This window comes from Halichoerus grypus, chromosome 11 (assembly GCF_964656455.1).
Source record: "Halichoerus grypus chromosome 11, mHalGry1.hap1.1, whole genome shotgun sequence".
Classification (NCBI taxonomy): domain Eukaryota; kingdom Metazoa; phylum Chordata; class Mammalia; order Carnivora; family Phocidae; genus Halichoerus; species Halichoerus grypus.
The window spans coordinates 33,314,607-33,331,972 of record NC_135722.1 but is presented as its reverse complement, the minus strand read 5'-3'; the positions used below and the strand labels follow the sequence as shown (position 1 = coordinate 33,331,972).

General features: G+C 35.8%; 1 protein-coding gene across 2 annotated transcripts in view; it reads left to right on the top strand.

Moving 5' to 3' along the window:
• Window positions 1–12,893, top strand: part of LUZP2 (leucine zipper protein 2) — a 462,949-nt gene extending 450,056 nt beyond the window's left edge. For both annotated transcript variants that reach the window (XM_078058292.1, XM_078058291.1), the window contains exons 11-12: window positions 8,610–8,696; window positions 9,466–12,893. In XM_078058292.1, the coding sequence (XP_077914418.1) occupies window positions 8,610–8,696; window positions 9,466–9,570 (192 nt within the window). In that variant the 3' untranslated portion in view covers window positions 9,571–12,893. The remainder of the gene's footprint in view (window positions 1–8,609; window positions 8,697–9,465) is intronic.
• Window positions 12,894–17,366: the final 4,473 nt, after the last annotated feature.

Below are 17,366 nucleotides of genomic sequence, written 5' to 3'. Positions count from 1 at the left end.
AAGTTGCATTTTTTAATCATACATGCATGAAGGAAAATGACATCTGAATTTTTCCCTTTTGTTCAAGAAAATTTGAGATTCAAATTGATAAGGAAGAGCTTAAAGTGTCTAGGCACTGTTCCAACTTAAAATCACATTTTTAAATGAACATGTATATTCTCCTATAGGGAAACCATATATAAACAGTTCTTCTATAGATGGTTGTAGCTCATTGAAAAGTGACAGAACAGCCACGTCTCCCAAGAAAGAAGAAAAAGAAGAAAGAAAGGCGGGGTAAGAGGGAGAAGAAGACGGAGGGAAGGAGAGAAGGCAGGAGTGGGAGAGGCGGTGGAAGAATGGATAGATAAAGAGATGAGTAGTTTCAGAGCTGGAAAGGCAGACATATAAACATGTGTTATGTGTTATTTGAAATCAACAAAAATGTTAAAGCGCAACAAAACTCTCTCTTTTGTTCTCCCCAACTTTATTGTTTTGTCGATATCAAGATTATTTCTGTCTGTTTTACATGGCACTTCTTATGCATCACTGTGATTTGAACTGTGTAATTTTGTATTATATGTTTTTAGCTTAGGTGTTTTTCATATTAATAAATATCCCACAGATGTTGTCTTAATGACTTATAAAATATTTCATCTTATTATTTTATCATTATTTAATTAACCAGCTTACTTACATTCAACCATTATTTTGTTTTCTTTTTTACTGTTATACAAATCCCAAATTAATACTTCTGAGTGAAAAGGTTTTCTTCTTCTTCTTCTTTTTTTTTTTTTTTTTTAACGTGGATCGTTTTCTTCAGAGAGACACTATCCCAAGTGAAATATACTGGATCATGAACATATTTAAAAACCATTGTATCTATCCTATTAAAATATTTTCCAAAACATCTGTATTAATTTATTTCCACATCGTAAAAAAGAAATTTATTTCCACATTGTAAAAAAGAAATACAGAGATTGAGAGAGAGAGAGAGAGAGAGAGAGAGAAGGCCAATTTCATCATGCTGGAGCCAACAGTAAATGTATAATTTTTGTTTGTTTCCTTGTTTGACAGAAAAAAATAGCTTACGATTGTAATGATGACATAATTTTTTAGTGTAATTAGGTCATATCATTTTTCTTCAATGACATGAGAATGGCATTGTATTAATACAAATGCATCTGAAAAAGTTCACGTAGAACTACTTTTCCTTCCAAACTGTGTGAGCACATATATCATTATGTAAATAATTATTTGATGCAAACAGTATCAGGGAGTCTGCTATGATATAACAATAGGTATGATTTATTGAGTATCTCATATGTATCAGGTACTTTGTTCTAGGTGGCTTACAAATTCGCTATTATCTTCATTATCATCATTGCTACTACAATACATTGAGATCTTAGTAGTAAGAGGCCCTGAGCTAAGTGCTTTAAATCATTCTCTTATGTAATCCTTACAATCATTTATAAAATAATATTGTTCTACATTTTACAAATATGGATGTTTAGATTGAGAAAAAAATGAATCACTTGTCGAAGCCCATGAAGCTAGTAAGCCGTAGATTTAAAGATTTGAACATTGGTTAAGACAAACTTCTTAGCCTACAGGTTAAACCACTACCTTATTCTGTTTAGTCATAACATCTCTTGTATAAAATAGCACTTTTCACTTCTTTTCAAGATTGACAGTTCCGTTCCAGGTTGTACCAGAAAGAATTAAAAGAATGAAAGTCAATAATTATTCTAGGTAGTATTGGGGAATGAGGCAAAAAAAAAAAAAAAATCAGTGTGACAAAAAGTTCTGTATATGTGTATGTATTTAACAACACTAATAAAAAGAAAATCTATGAGCCTGAGTAGGTGACAGCAGAGACTCCTTCTCTTAATGCCCAGCCATTTGTCTTCTGAGGCTTTGCTGTAGTTCATCAAGGTGAGTGTGAAGGCCATGCTCCTATATCACATCTCACTTGTTTAAGAAAACAGTCTCCAAATCTCTCATCCCATCAATCTACCCAGTCTTCTGTACTTTATAAGCAATGGGAAATCACAAATGTGTGTATGGGGGGTATTTTTCTAATTTGTTTTGATTTGATTGATTTTTTGTGCAGTAAGTTGGCATGATGGAATATATATTAGGAAGGCATTTCTAGAGGCTGAGTGGCAGATGGATTGGAGAAAACAAGGTTAGAGAGAATTGGATAGTTTAGTTCAATAATCTAGGAAGGAAATAAAGGGATAAACCCCATGATCTCCGAAAGACAGAGGGGATTAGAGTCTAACATACTGAAATATTTTAATAAAAAATGGTTTACAGACTTACCCATGGAAAGACTGTCGGCTGCTCTCATCTGCAAGTTTCCCAATTTTGCGAGCCAAGATAACATAATCCTCAAGCAAGGACCTTTCCTGAATCTATATGTAGCAATTAAACGATATTGTATTGTTCTTGTTGTTGCTTTTCTTAGATTCTGGCCAATGCCTATGAAGGGAAAAGTCTCAAGAATTACTGTCTCTTGAGTTGAGTTGTGATGAGAAATTAAACGTTTTGATGACATGTAGTGTAGAAGTTTCAGACACAAAATGCAAATCGTTTGAATAAGGAATTTTTTTGTTATTGTTCTTTCAGTTGCATAATTGAATTTATTAGTAAGGGACTTGTGACATAAGTTCTGAAACTCCAACTCCAGATATTTGAGTATTTAAACCTAACTTCTGAAAAATGTAGCCAAGTTTCAACTTTCTGTCAGCCTGGTGAGAGAAGGAAAAGGGAGCTGCCCTGATGAGTCCTGGGGGTCTCCAGAATAGTGCAAATGAAAGACAAGTGCTTATAAAAATGGCATAGATTCTGGAACTTTTGCGGAAGGAAGAAGGTTCTGCTGAGGCATGGAGGGTTTTGTTTTGGTTTGGTTTGGTTTGGCTGTTTGTTTTTTAAAGATCTATTTATTTGAGAGAGAGTGCGCACGTGCACGAGTGGGGGGAGGGGCAGAGGGCTAGAATCTTCACGCAAACTCCCCATTGAGTGCAGAGCCCAACGTCAGCGCCGGACTCAGTCTCATGACCCATGAGATCATGACCTGAGAGAAGGAGGGCGTTTTTAAGCAAGTGTTATATGGACTGATCACTTTAAAGCCCTACTAATGAATCTCTTTTTTTTTGTTTAAGATTTATTTACTTATTTGTCTGAGAGAGAGGGAGAGAGCGTGCACACAAGCAGGAGGAGTGGCAGGCAGAGGGAAAAGCAGGCTCCCCGCTGAGCAGGGAGCCCGATGTGGGACTCGATCCAGGACCCTGAGATCATGACTGAGCCAAAGGTGGATGCTTAACTGACTGAGCCACCCAGGCGTCCCTTTTTCTTTTCTTTTCTCTTTCTTTTTCTTTTCTTTTTTTTTTTTTTTTTTAAGATTTACTAATGAATCTCTTTAGATTCCAACATAGAGAAAGCATTAACTTGTAAACTTCCTTAGACTGTAGGCATATCATTGCAGGATATTTAGTGTACCTATCTCTTCATAATTGCAAAATTGAGTATACATATCACTGCTTGGCCTACAGCCCTTCCATGAACTGTCCCTATTCTAGTTATCTCTCAGTAGTAACTGTCTCAGCTGGCCTCAACACTGTTACTTTTGATGTATTCTCCCACCATAACACTGTAACTTCTCCTTCCTCCTGCTGACTCTGTCACAAACAACTCTACCCATTACTCAGGGATGAATTCCTGTGGCTTCCTTCATGAAGAAATCCCTAGTCACCCTAACTATCCAAGCGTCATATTTTCTTCTTTTCTGGATAATACATCTCATTGATTCATCAGGCCCCGATGTGTACCTACTATTTACTAAGTTATCTTTGTTAAATGCTTCAAAAGTATAGGAGGAACTATTTTGTTGTTAAAAATTGTGTCCTTAGCTAAAACTGTAAAATGTAACATGACAATTAAAATATAAGACATGACAAAGTTAAATAAGAATGTGAGAAAAAGTAGTATGGAATCTCGGAAAGATCCCAAATTCACTGCAAGGTGGACATGGGTTTTATTTGCAGCGACAATACCTTTGTGGCCTTGAGAACATTTTACAGCTGTTGTTCTCCTCATGTGTAAATGTGAGGGCTTGAGATGAAGGGGACAAAGAGATTAGACAATAAAATGTCAAGAGAGAAGGGTTATTAAACAGAGAATTTTAAGACCATGAAAGAGCCAGCAGTATTAATAGCAACAAAGTCATTGGGAGAAAAAATTGGGAAAGAGATTATCTGTTATTATTACGTTTTAAAAAGGCATCTGTATATTGTGTTCACACAATTATTTTTAAATTATCACCCCCGAAAGAGTTTTTATTTATAATTTAACTACCATCTACCTTCACAAAGTGTGGAACCAATACATCAACTATAGTTAAATTATCAAAACAAAGGTAAAGCAACACAATAATAAGATACTTAGGCTCACATGATATGACATATAGGTCTTCTGCCATAATATCTGTATTAGTTTTCAGTTACAAACTGTCATGGAGTGAATGGCCTTAAGAGACACTAATTATCTCTCATTTTCCACGGGTCAGGAGTCTGGCAAGTTTTAACTAGGTCCTGCTCCTGGTTTCACAAGAGTAAAATTAAGGAGTTGGCCAGTAGCATTCTCAAGCCTGTGTTTTATTGGATAAATCTTTAAATATATCAACATCATTTTGCATAACCTTGAAACTTCTATTTTCTCTTTTCTTTAAAAAGATTTATTTATTTATTAGAGAGAGAGAGTGTGTTAGTTGCTCACGCCCACGTGCAAGTGTTGGGAGGGGCAGAGGGAGAGAATCTTTCAAGCAGACTCCCCCCCCCAAGCGTGGAGCCCAAATGCAGAGTTCTGACTCACCACTCCTGAGATCATGACCTGAGTTGAAACCAAGAGTCAAACACTTAACTGAGTCACCCAGGCGCCCCTCTCGTCTTTTTTCCTCCCAACAATACATGCATTGTACCTTTAGAGCAGACAAGTATGACACAAGAACATTGTGTTAACTGTATTATTATTTTAATAACAATAATTTAATAATTATTAATTATTTTTAATTTTATTAATTATTAGTTAATGATTATTAATTGTCGTTATTTTATCTATAGTGTCAGAAGAGAAGTATTGGTCCTAAGTGATTTTGCTTCCCTTCAAATCAGCACTCATGTCTCCATTTCCTTTTCTCTCCCCCTTCCCTCTTCTGCTTCTGTGCATGGGAATTATGTGACTGTTGATTCTGCCCCATATGTCATGTGTAATGTCAGTGGCAACTCACCATAATTGTTGGTGTATAATCATTAACGATGCTAATACTAGTATGAAGGTAGAAGAGGGAGAAAGGGGAGAATGTTTATTTTGTTAGTATTTATACTGAATATTTTTGTATATTTTCTCATTTTGTCCTCAAAATAATTCTGTGAATTAGCTCCATTTTACAGCCAATGAACTGAGGCCCAGAAATAAGTAACTTATCAAATTATTTTATCAAGACAACCAATGAATAGACATCAGAGCTAAAACTCAAACCAAAGTCTATTTTACTCCAAGCATTTTAACCATTAGGCAAAATTACCTAATGTGTCTTTTTTTTTTTTTTTTTTTTTTTGTCTTCCTTAAGTACATTTGTCTGGAATTTTTGGCAATCTGGGTGATGTTGGCAGCCAAGTGAGAGGGTTCCATGAAGAAACTTCCCTTTATGTTTTCACCAAGTGAATGCCCACTTTATCAATAGCTACAAAGTTGATAAGATGCTTATTAAGGCATGATACCTGCAAGTGATAATTATGTTGCTCTTATATCTGTTGCCTCTCTGAGAAACACTAAGAATTTTATGAACGTCAGCTCATGAAATTTCTACAGTGCCTGTGAGGCACAGAAAAAAATAAATTTAAAGGTAGTGTTCATTATAAGATCAAAGTATCAAAAAAGGTTTAAGCTATCTTTCAGCCACATAAAATTTTATTTAATGTTGAAGTTTAATAAGTTTTCATTGTTCAGATGATCAAAAGCTTGTCTGAAATAGTCGGCTGTGCTTGCATTAATGAAAGAAAAAACTCCACTGCAAATCCTGTAGTATCTTCCTCATGAGAATGACCCCAAGTGAAGCACCACACAAGACAGGGTTTTGAGGTCAAATAGAATTGGGAAATTGTTACATGTCCTTCTAAGAGATTTGTAATGTATCTGTGCATTATGAAGAAGTGGATTTCAAATTTGACTGTGCATTTGAATTGTTGGAGTGCTGATTAAAAATAAAAATGCAAGCCCCATAGTCTAGGACTGAATTACCACCTAGGAGTGTTACGTTTTAACAATCACCTTATGTAATTATGTGAACAAGTCATTTAAGACCACAACTTTAAGAAATTACATGCTAAAGGCTTTGAGAAGAACTACTTTAAATACAACTGTTGAATATTCAAATAAACTTTTCCCCAAAACATGTATGACCTACAAATGCCATTATCCTAAAATATATTTTGGGAAAGCTTATACTTTGCAAGATACTTTCTGCATTGATCATGTTTTCTGAGCTTGATTTCATACAATTATTTGTTAATTTTTCAAAGGCTGAATGCCAGCATGATAAAAACACAAGCCGGCTGTATTACCACAACAAAAGTAGAGTAATTATACTATTCTAGAGAAATTTTAGATTCCAGGTCTAATTCGAACCCATAGAACATAAAAACAAACACATTTCTTAGCTTGTGTACAAGATTTCTCTGTGCCTCTATCTAAAATTCTTTGGAATAAGGTAGTCAAGGTTTTGAGATTTCTATTATTATAGTTGTTACCTTACTTTGCTATTATAAGGTAGGCTTATATAGAAAAGGGGGCTCTGTGTAACCATTTTGGAGTCTCAATCAAATAAACCTAAATCTGATCATATGAAAAAAATCAGGCATTTATTAAAATTCTGAAGGACTAAAATATTTTCATAGCCAATGAATTTTGTAGCCAGTATTTTCATTATTATTTATTCAGAGATTTCATATTGGCCCCTTGTTATCTGTTGGCATCAAGCTGGGATATACAGCTGACAAACGTTACCTCTAACTTCAAGGAACTTACAATATATTGAGGAGCTAGGCATGCTTATACTTATAAAAACATTGTTAAGCGATACAGTTTTTATATGCATTGTACCTTTAGAGCAGACAAGTATGACTGAGTGCATCTAGTGGTGGAAATGGCATCCTAGGGAAGGAATGAGTAGCTGGTTGTCAGGATGTCACAATGAAGAGAGACTTTGGTGAAGGTGAGGTGGCTGGCATACATATAGGCATGGAATGGTAAAGGAGCATAGTGTGTATTCAATTAAGAGCAATACAGTGTGAGAATAGGAAGCATATAAAAATAACTTTGCTCTAAAATCTGAATTGGACTAGGTTAAGTCTCCTATAGAACCTTTCTAGTTGTCATCTACTTGTAGAATTTATAGGATGTTGGGATTTGAAGGCAACGTAGGTCTCCTCCCCGCCGTAAGATCCCAAGGAAACAAACGGACTTGTTTAAGTTCAGAGCTACCCAGTGGCCATGGACTCTTAGACTCCTAGGCTCTGTTGTGCACATGGGAAGGATTAGAAGAAATCACTCCCCCCAAAAAAGAAGCATATTCTTACAATAAGCGGTTTTTGTAGTTACTTTGAAAATGTTTTTAAAATAAAGAGGAAGAAGGGACGCCTGGGTAGCTCAGTCAGTTAGGCGTCTGCCTTCGGCTCAGGTCAGGATCCAAGAGTCCTGGGATCGAGCCCCGCATTGGGCTCCCTGCTCAGCAGAAAGTCTGCTTCTCCCCCTGCCCCTCACCCCACTTGCTCTCTCTCTCTCACTCTCTCGTTGCTCTCTCTCTCTCAAATAAATGAATAAAATCTTTAAAAAAATAAAGAGGAAGGAAAAAAGGGAGGGAGGTAGAATGAGAGACAGTATGGAAAGGGAGAAGAGAAGAGAAGCAGACAAGGAAGGAAGAAAGAAAAGGAGGGAGAGAGAGAAGGAGAGAGCATGGGAGAAAGGGAAGGAAGGGAAGGTCAATATTTTAACCTTGGTTAAGATGGAAATGAAGCCCAATTGGAATACACTGCCAGCAATTCTTCAAAACTGTTGAAGCTAATAAAGATGAGAATTCCTGGTTAGTAAAATATAAGATCTTATTTTCCAAAAATGTAATCTTTTTTAAGGTACCGATGAGTTTTTGCTAGACAGATTGATGATTATACTGTTTAAATTGCTTTGGGGCTTGCAATATTGATCTTCCTGCCCCTGTAGGGACCACTGACATATTTAAGTCTTAAGAGTCCAGATGCATCACAGATACAGTAGTTTTATAATTCTTTACTTCAGTTGAACTGCTTTTGCAAAGAAAGAACTTTCCATTGGAATGGAATTTTGTTGTAGTAGCTGGTTTTCATAGGCACCACTAAGATCCCCAAACCACCTGTGAGTGTTTGATCTCTCCTTTGGCTCCCACTCAGGATGTGATGATTTTATTTTGTCCCTAGTTTGCCCTTTCAGCTTGCATCAAAGTGAAGGAAGTTTCTCAGTGGGAAGAATTCAAGGGAATTTTTCTATCCCCTCCTTCATTTAATTTAACTACAATGATCTATTTTCATTTGCAGGTTTTACAAGATGGCAGGACCTGCTCAACAAAGCACAAAAACATTCCCCTAATCAATACCACTAAAGAGCCAGTGACTGCCCCAAAGGTATTTTATTTGTTTGTTTGTTTTGATTTTGTCAGAAAGAACTTGAATCCTTTGGGTCCAGTGATTTTTCTCTAGCTGAAGCAGGGATGTTGTATTGACTGATACAAGATACTTCCTTCCCCTAGTGCCTCTGGACTTTCCATGACCACTGTGCCAGCCACTAAGTTTTTGGTTCAATCATCTGAGGTCCTCAGAACAAGGGTGAGGGAGGTACATCCCCCCCACCCACACACACACACACACAACCAAGAAACAAAACAAAAATAAATGGATAACAAAAAACATACATCTATTCCTTATGGAACAAAAAAAATAAAAAAGAGCATTTGGGGAAACAGAGGAGATAGAAAGAAGTACATATCCCCAACAAAAACAAACAACAAACACAATTCAGGAACTTAATTCTGAACTTCCTTCTGTACTGTTCTATATTTGACCAAAAATATTCTATCATAGCAATTCTTAGGGATCATTTCACTTAACACAACATTTCCAAACTTTTAGGTTAGATTAATCAGAGTTGAATGGTTTAGCTAAAGTCTTCTCAAAATAGTTTTTGAAATATCCACCATTTATAAATAATATTTTATGTACTTCCATGAAATAGAAGTATTAACACATTTACATTTATTTTATTTTGGTCTAGCATTCATTTTCTGTATTTGTTGAGATATAAAAATTTATATTACTGTTTTTAAGATTTTAATTTTTACCTTAAACATATATTTATTTTAACTATTCTAATTGTCTTTTCTGTATTGTTTGACAGAAATTGCAAATGCCTCCTTGTACTGAATGTGAAGTGAAAAAAAACCCGGAAAAACAATTGACCAACTTTGAAGGGAGGGCAACTAGAGAAGAAAAAATACTGTAACTATCAAGAAACTGTGTTAAAAACATCCACTTATGATTGTCTTCATACTCTTTTTCAACCACAAGCTTGATGGAAATACTAAGTTTTTAAAGCATGCAACTTTTTCACAATTTTCTGTAACTTTATATAGTCTACAAATTTTCCAGAAGATTCCAGGCCAATTATGATCCTTAAGCAATAACCTAATTAAAATGGATATCCACAGTCATAAATAGTCATTGTCATCAGTAAATTGCCCAGCATAAATTGGTCAGTTTTGAACTCAAATGCAGTGAACAACATTTAATTCTTCTGGTTCATTGGGTATCTAGTACTTCTGTGATCTAGTTTTGAAATCAGCTGGAGGATGATAAAAATTTTGTGGATCCTTGGCATTTTTAGAATCCAAATTTCAACCATATCATAAAGATTCTGTTCCACGTTGGCCAATGGGAGTCACTTTAAGGTTAGAATCTGTGTCAGTCTGAATATATTATTTGAGGGTGTTTATTGCCATTCTTTTTATTATTTGGAACCATGTCTAAATAATGTCAAGGCAAATCTGTCTGGTTTTTAGTCAATTAACAGAATTCATTAAACATGTTTGGTATGATGTAGACAAAATATGTGGATGAATGACTATATTTCTGACACAATTGATAAGATCTTTTTTGGCATTCTATAGACACATCCCTATGGTTGTCTGCTGGAATTACTCCAAGTTAGGAATTGAGTTCTTTGAAATGCTTGGCAAGATTTTTTTGTGTGTGAAATTGGGTAGTGGAATGTGAGATGACAAGAGGGTTGCAAAACAGAAATATGTGAGCAGATAATACACATTTTAAAATGGGGATTTGATGAAAGTAAAACAGCCATGTAGAACCAATAAACCCAGATTTGTATATTTTGAAAACAAATGTATTATTAAAACAAGTCAACAGCTGTGATCATCGCTGAAGTTGGGTCTCTACGTAGGAATATACTAATCAAATAAATGCACTCCTGAATAATCTGAGTGTAGCTCACAAGCAACAGGAATTGATACGTGAATAATTGTCCAATTGATAAGACTGGTATAGCATCAGACTTAAAGACTCAAATTAATGGGTTAAATGATCCAGTTAAGTTGTCTGCACTGAATATATTCACTTCTACTGGCTAGACCCATTTTGCAAATGCACAAAGCATATAAAACAGTTGGTTTTATAGAATGGATCTGCCAAACCACAGTTAATATATTTGGAGCACTGTATCCTGGCAGGCTATCTAAGGAGATATTGTTAATTTAAGAAAGGAAAGGAGGGAAGAAGGGAAGGAAGGAATGAGGAAATCTTTAATCAATAGATGAACTTAAATTCTGATATATAATGGCACACCTTTGATCACAATGACATATTCCAAGAAATTTAGTGGTTTGGAGAAATGGCAGACTATCATAAATAGTATAAGTATTATTGTGATATAACCATGTAGCAGTTATGCTTGTGCAGTAATTCAGCGTCATTTATCAGTATTTTTTTTTAGACTGCAGGCTATCCAAGAAAAAAGAGAATTTATTTTATAGATGGTCCTTAGAGGTTTCAGATGAAGTGACCAGGATAGAAGAAAAAAATCAAGGTCCAAAGTTCCCCTGACTCCTCAGCTCTAATATTGCTAGTTTCGGAGTTCTATTCCTTATAATTTCCCCACTGTCCCCCAAAACCCTGACCATCTCCAATGATTATAAAAGGAGAGCTGCTAATTTAGTTTTAATTTAGTTTCACTTCCCCACACTCTCCCTGTGCTCCAACTTCCCTCCATCGACCCTGTGGAAAGTTAATCATCGTTTCACCTTAGCACATGTTTTGAGGCACCTTTGGAACTAATAAAAAGAGAATCAAGCTGATATTTTCTGAAACTTTTATAAGATGGCTTAATATTAATCAAATTTGAACAGTTTTATTTGTAAATTATTTTTCCTATGCTCTATATCTCTAATATGTGACAATAATCAGTGTGTTTCTCTTAATTACTGGCATGATCAAGTGGGATTTACATAAGTATAATGTATAGATTTTTCTTTAACAATAGATAGCATTATGCATCCTGCAGAGTTTACTGTGGTTTATGCATTGCATTATTTGTTTCAAAACAAAAAAGAATCATAGCAGAAGTGCTTTATAAATATTTTTAAGAAAAGTATTATGGAAGTTCCTTTTAATAGTCAAGCACAGAATTCCTTTTTTTTTAGTATGTTATGTGACTTTAATGAATGCATTTTATTTTTCTCAATCCTTTAATTGCTTTAAAATAGCATCCAAAATGTTTAAAATGCTTTACTTACATGTGCAGCTTTGTCCATAAAAGAGATGCTGTCGCTTATTATTTCTTTTAATCAACAGCTAGATAAATTGATGTTGTTTTCGAGGAGTTAACATTCATAGCCTAACTAATCTCATGTGGAAGAAAATATTAACTGGTAGTATGATTCTATTATGTGCCTATAATGGTAAGCAGTAAAAATTACTTAAGATTTGCATAATATAAATTGACTCCTATTGAGAAACAAACATACTTTCCAATGGAATAAACTTGTTTAAATATAGGTACTAATGAAACTAACAAAAACATATTTCTCTAGTTATTTTAAAATACTAATCAATGCTATATATCCATTCTAAGTCAGGAATTTGTTTTGGACTTTGTTTTTCCTTTTATATGCATTACATTATATGTAAATTGGATGAGTGCCTAAAATGTGTAAGACCTGAATGCTGACTGTCTATCCAATGCCAACATGCTCAGAAGAAAAGTGACTCATTCAGTAACTCCTCTAGATGTGGTTTTCTGTGTGATCTTAAATCTCTGAATACTGAATATACTAGATGGCTAAATTTTTTTATTATTCTTTAAGCAGATATTTAGCATTATAATGCTATTTCAGACACAATTCTGTTTCGTAAAATATACTGAATTACAAGTCCAAAACAGTTATGTGAGAAGCAGACATTTACTGTTTTAGATTATAATGTGGATAGCTGGATTAAAACAATATCTGTGAACTTTGCTCTAATGGAATCTTATTTTTATAGCTCAGGTACTGTAAGTAGCACTAATTGCCACAGAGGCTGAAATGATTACTGATGCCATAGAGTAAGGTGAGCCAGCCAGACCTAGAGAGTTATGAACACATAGACTTGTTTATTTAGGGGACATTTTCTTAGTTACGTGTACAGTCTTAAATTTCCCCGAACTATTTGTTGGATTATGTTATATAATATTAATGGTCAATGATGAAGAATAAAAGTTACTGAAAGATGGCCTATTTTTCCTCAATAAAGATTTGTTACCAAGACTACAATGTATATCCTCCTACATCAACTAATTGAAAAAGCAAATATTGACATTAAAAATAGTACTTGCTTATATGTATCAAGAGCTAAGGACTTTTTTTGAAATGTCACCCTGGAAGTATCTTCAACCTCTTTTTGCCAATGGCTCAGAAATCTTTCATTTTATTTAGGGGTGTGGTTTTTTTTTCATTTTGTTTATTTTAATAGAGTTCCATGGTATCAGAGATTTTTGTATTTTTGTTTGCAAATGAGTTTCAAGTGCTCAGAGATAGCTACCTCATAGAAGGTGCTCAAATATTTGTTGAATGAATTAATTCAGAACCTGAAGCAGCAAGGGAAGAAAAAAAGAAGCAGAAGCGAGCATATTCTAGTGTGATCAGCAATCAGTCATAAGATGTAGTCTTTTAGGAAGAGAAAATACACAAAATGTTTTAGTTTGGGTTTTTTGTTTTGTTTCTAAGCTATTTTTTCTTGCTTTTTTTTTTCTTTGAGAGATTTATCCATGGGCTTGTGCCTGTGACTTTAAGCAGAAGAGACGTGGCATTTCTGGATGAATTTTGGAATGCTGCTCAATGTAATAGCCACAATTCACCTGGCATGTGTGTGTCTTTAGTTGGAATCTAGCTTTGACGTTCGCCTGGGTTTACACGGGCCACTTGATTTCATTTAGTATTTAAGTTTCTAACTTCTTGCGCCGTAAACTGTTGGACTTAAATCAGAGATTTTCCTGTGCATTCTGCACCATTCTGCAGTTGTATCTGCTCTCCTAGTCCTTTAGCAGACTCAGCTCCCAAGGCTGCTCAGGAGGTAAATGCACATCTAAAAGATGGGGCTCTGGACTCCACAAACCCTCACCTTCAACTAGAGTATCTATTCTTTCATATAATTGATTTGTTGGGCTTACACACCCTAAATATACTTTTTTTTTTTGGCCATTTATACTGTATTTATTTGGTGTGTGTGAAGTTAATTTTTTAAGAGAGTTTTTTTTTAAATTAACATATAATGTATTATTTGTTTCAGGGGTACAGGTCTGTGATTCATCAGTCTTACACAATTCACAGCACTCACCATAGCACATACCCTTCCCAGTGTCCATCACCCAGCCACCCCATCTCTCCCACCCCCTCCACTCCAGCAACCCTCAGTTTGTTTCCTGAGATTAATCTCCCTCTCTGGTTTCATCTTGTTTCATTTTTCCCTATGATCCTCTGTCTTGTTTCTCCGATTCCACATATCAGTGAGATCATATGATACTTGTCTTTCTCTGATTGACTTATTTCACTGAGCATAATACCCTCTAGCTCCATCCACGTTGTTGCAAATACTTTTAATGAAGAAAGAAAGTCCAAGTTTAATGTGATTTGAAAAATCACTGACTACAGTAATCTCTACGATCCCTTCTCCCCATGTGTTCCTTCAGTCAGCCAGTCATTCAGCTATTCAAAAAATATCCCTGTGTCTGCCATTCCACTGTCTGTCCAAAATAGCACTGGCGAAAGGAGTAATTGTGAGCACTCCTATTGCACTTAATGTTCCAGCCCCTTCTTATAGAGCTTTTTAAAAGATTATTAAATATTCTCTTATGTGAGACCGATACCGCAGTTATCCTTATCTCACAGAGGAAACCGATGTAGAAAAATACTAATCGAATTGCCCAAGATCGCGCAGCTGGTAAGAGGAAGGGGTTTGTTACAGACGCGGCAACGAGTTGCTGGAATCCATGTGCTGAGCTAAGTAACCATGTTGCCTCTCCTGCAAAAGCCAGAGTCCTGCCTTCAGGGAGCTTACGGTTTAGAGAGGGAGCCATCACAAATGAAGGAGGCACACAGCTAAATGAATGACTGTATAGGAGAGGAAGAATTTTTTTCTTCTTGCCTTTCATTTGGTTTAAGAATTAAATGGACATGAGACAGATTAACCGCAGGGAGAAAAAAAAAAAAAAAGTTTTCTTACATGTGCTTAGAGACCCAGGCATGAAATTAAAACCTAAAAAGATGACCAAAGCAGGCAGGTTTTATCCTTTTTAGACAGACAGGCAACAAATCTGTGAAGAATTGACCCGACAAAACAAACAAACAAACAAACAAAAAACAACAACATTGAGAGCTTCAGTTGATAAGACATTTGAAAACAGAATTTGGGCTGGGATAGTAAATTAGTAAAAAGTCACAAGGGTTGTTCATACAGTCTTTTTGGCTCTGCATTTCCTGTCTCTGGTGATAAGGATACATCTTTACCTCCTGGTACAGGGAGAGTAACTTTCACATGAGAGATTTATTTTCTGTTTTCTGGAGACAAAGTGTGGGGAGGGTCACAGAATTCTTTCTGCATGGCTATTTCTTAAGTGACTTTAAAAAAAAATCATCAATATGCCAAAGTGGCACATTTTGGGGTAGCCAGCTCTTGGCCCCTACAACTGCTATAAAAACAAAACTAAACAAAACAAAACAGGGTTCTCTTGACAACATACCACAAGGCAGTGGGGGGAGTGAATGCATCTTGTCTGTGTGAAGTCTTCACTGAGAAAATCATATTAAACTAAGATTGATGAATATATACTATTTTGCATGGGTGTCCCAAACTTCAAAAAATAATTTTTATAGTGTTCACAGATAACTAGCTAACAATATTTGAAAGTGAATACTTGAATTCAAATAACCAGATAATCGTGAGTTGGTGCTGTTCAAAAAACAAAAGGGGAAAATTTCTGTTGCTTTCTGTTCCCTGAAGACATATGAGTCTGTTAGGTATAGATGACAATGAAATAAATGTAGGTTTCTTCCACGGAATCCTTCCAAAGAGGTTTCTTCTATTTTCTTCCATAAAAAAATAGAAATTTTGTTTCTCAGCCTTATACTTGGGGTAGCATCTCTCTCTCTCTCTTCCTCCCTCCCTCCCTCTCCCTTCCCTTCTCTCCCCCTCCCCCCACTCAGAAAAGCCATACATTTGAGAGCAAAATGATTGATCAGGGTGTCTGTGCAGTACTTCTCTAATCCCATGGTAGCATCTGCATCAGAAGTGAAGTAATTGTATGTTTTCCCCCTTCTCCCCCTCTTTGTATTCTCCGCTCCTAAATTCCTTAGTTCCTTGGAGAACACCATTTCACTTCATGTCCTGCAGACACAGTAACATCTTGGGAAGGTCATATAATGCAATATATTTGTTCCTAGAAAATCAGGCTCTATTTGAGGCTCCTGGAAGAAGCAGTTGACCTCTGCACTTGATTAACTGTCAAATGAGCATACGTTCACAGGCAATATCTCTACCAAGGGTGAGAAGAAGAAAGAGTAATCTATAGTGGGTCAGGTCCTTTTTCTGACTCTGCTTATCTTTACTCCTTTTTCATGATAAAGCACCCTTTGTGAAAGTAAGTCAAGAGATAGATATTCAGCAGACAGTCTCAGCTCAAATTTAGAAGATGCAGCAGAATGGAGCAGAGGATGAACACCCCTAAGTTCCTGTTCAATTGGCAGCACATTGAAAATGATAAGTTGGTGCTTTTTCCTCTGCAAATTTCTGTTTTACCCCTTTATACTTCTTCAGTCTTGATCCCAAAACTTCAAAGATTTTTGCGTCAGAAATCCTCAAAGCGGCTCCTCAAGACTTTCCTTGGAATAATGTGTCAAGTATGTAAATCTTGGGGTCCACTTGGCAGAGCGTCCATATCTTTGAAATGGTCATGTTGCCCACATGATAAAATGTGCTGCTGTCAGTTGGCTTCTGAAAGCCACTGAGAATGACCGGAGGTGACTCTAACACAGTGGAAAAAGAACAGTACAATACGGGTAAGAGGAGCAGGTCATGAAGAGCATATTTTAAAATCTATTCTTCCAACCCCTGACCTAGAGCCTCCTTAAGTAGATGTGGCATAAATCAAATAGAATGTATTTACTAGATCGGTTTCTGGCCATTTGTTACACAGCATATAGGTACATAATTTAATGCCTACTGGAGCAATTAATGTTTGCGAATTTGAAAAAGATATGATGAATAAACATCCTCTGAATAGATAGAACTGAGGACCAGAGAGGTGTGTTGGTAAAAGTAAATTAGATCATCATCAAGTTGCTGAAATGAACTCTTGATCGTACTTGACAAAGAATACACCTTCTCTCATTTTATCCTCCTGGTTGTAAAATGAGCAGCTTGTTTTTGTGTTTGATGTGTGTATGCATTTTCACCCTGATAGGATCAAAGAGAAAAGAAGGTAGGGAAATAGGAACCCCGAAAACAATTATCCTCTTGCTTCCCATAATGGAGACATGGACTGGTTTTTTTTGAATGAAGGCCTAGGACGAATCTTCCTTCTCTACAGTGCTAATCCCACTGTCTGTCATTTCCTCTTTCATTGTGACTTTATTTGGTGGGGGGAGGAGGGTGTCAGGGTACGCATTTAAAGGTGTTTTTTCCTTTTGGTATTGGAGTTCACAAATAAATTTCAGAGATTTCTAGGATGCATTTGTTTTATCTATGGACATAGCA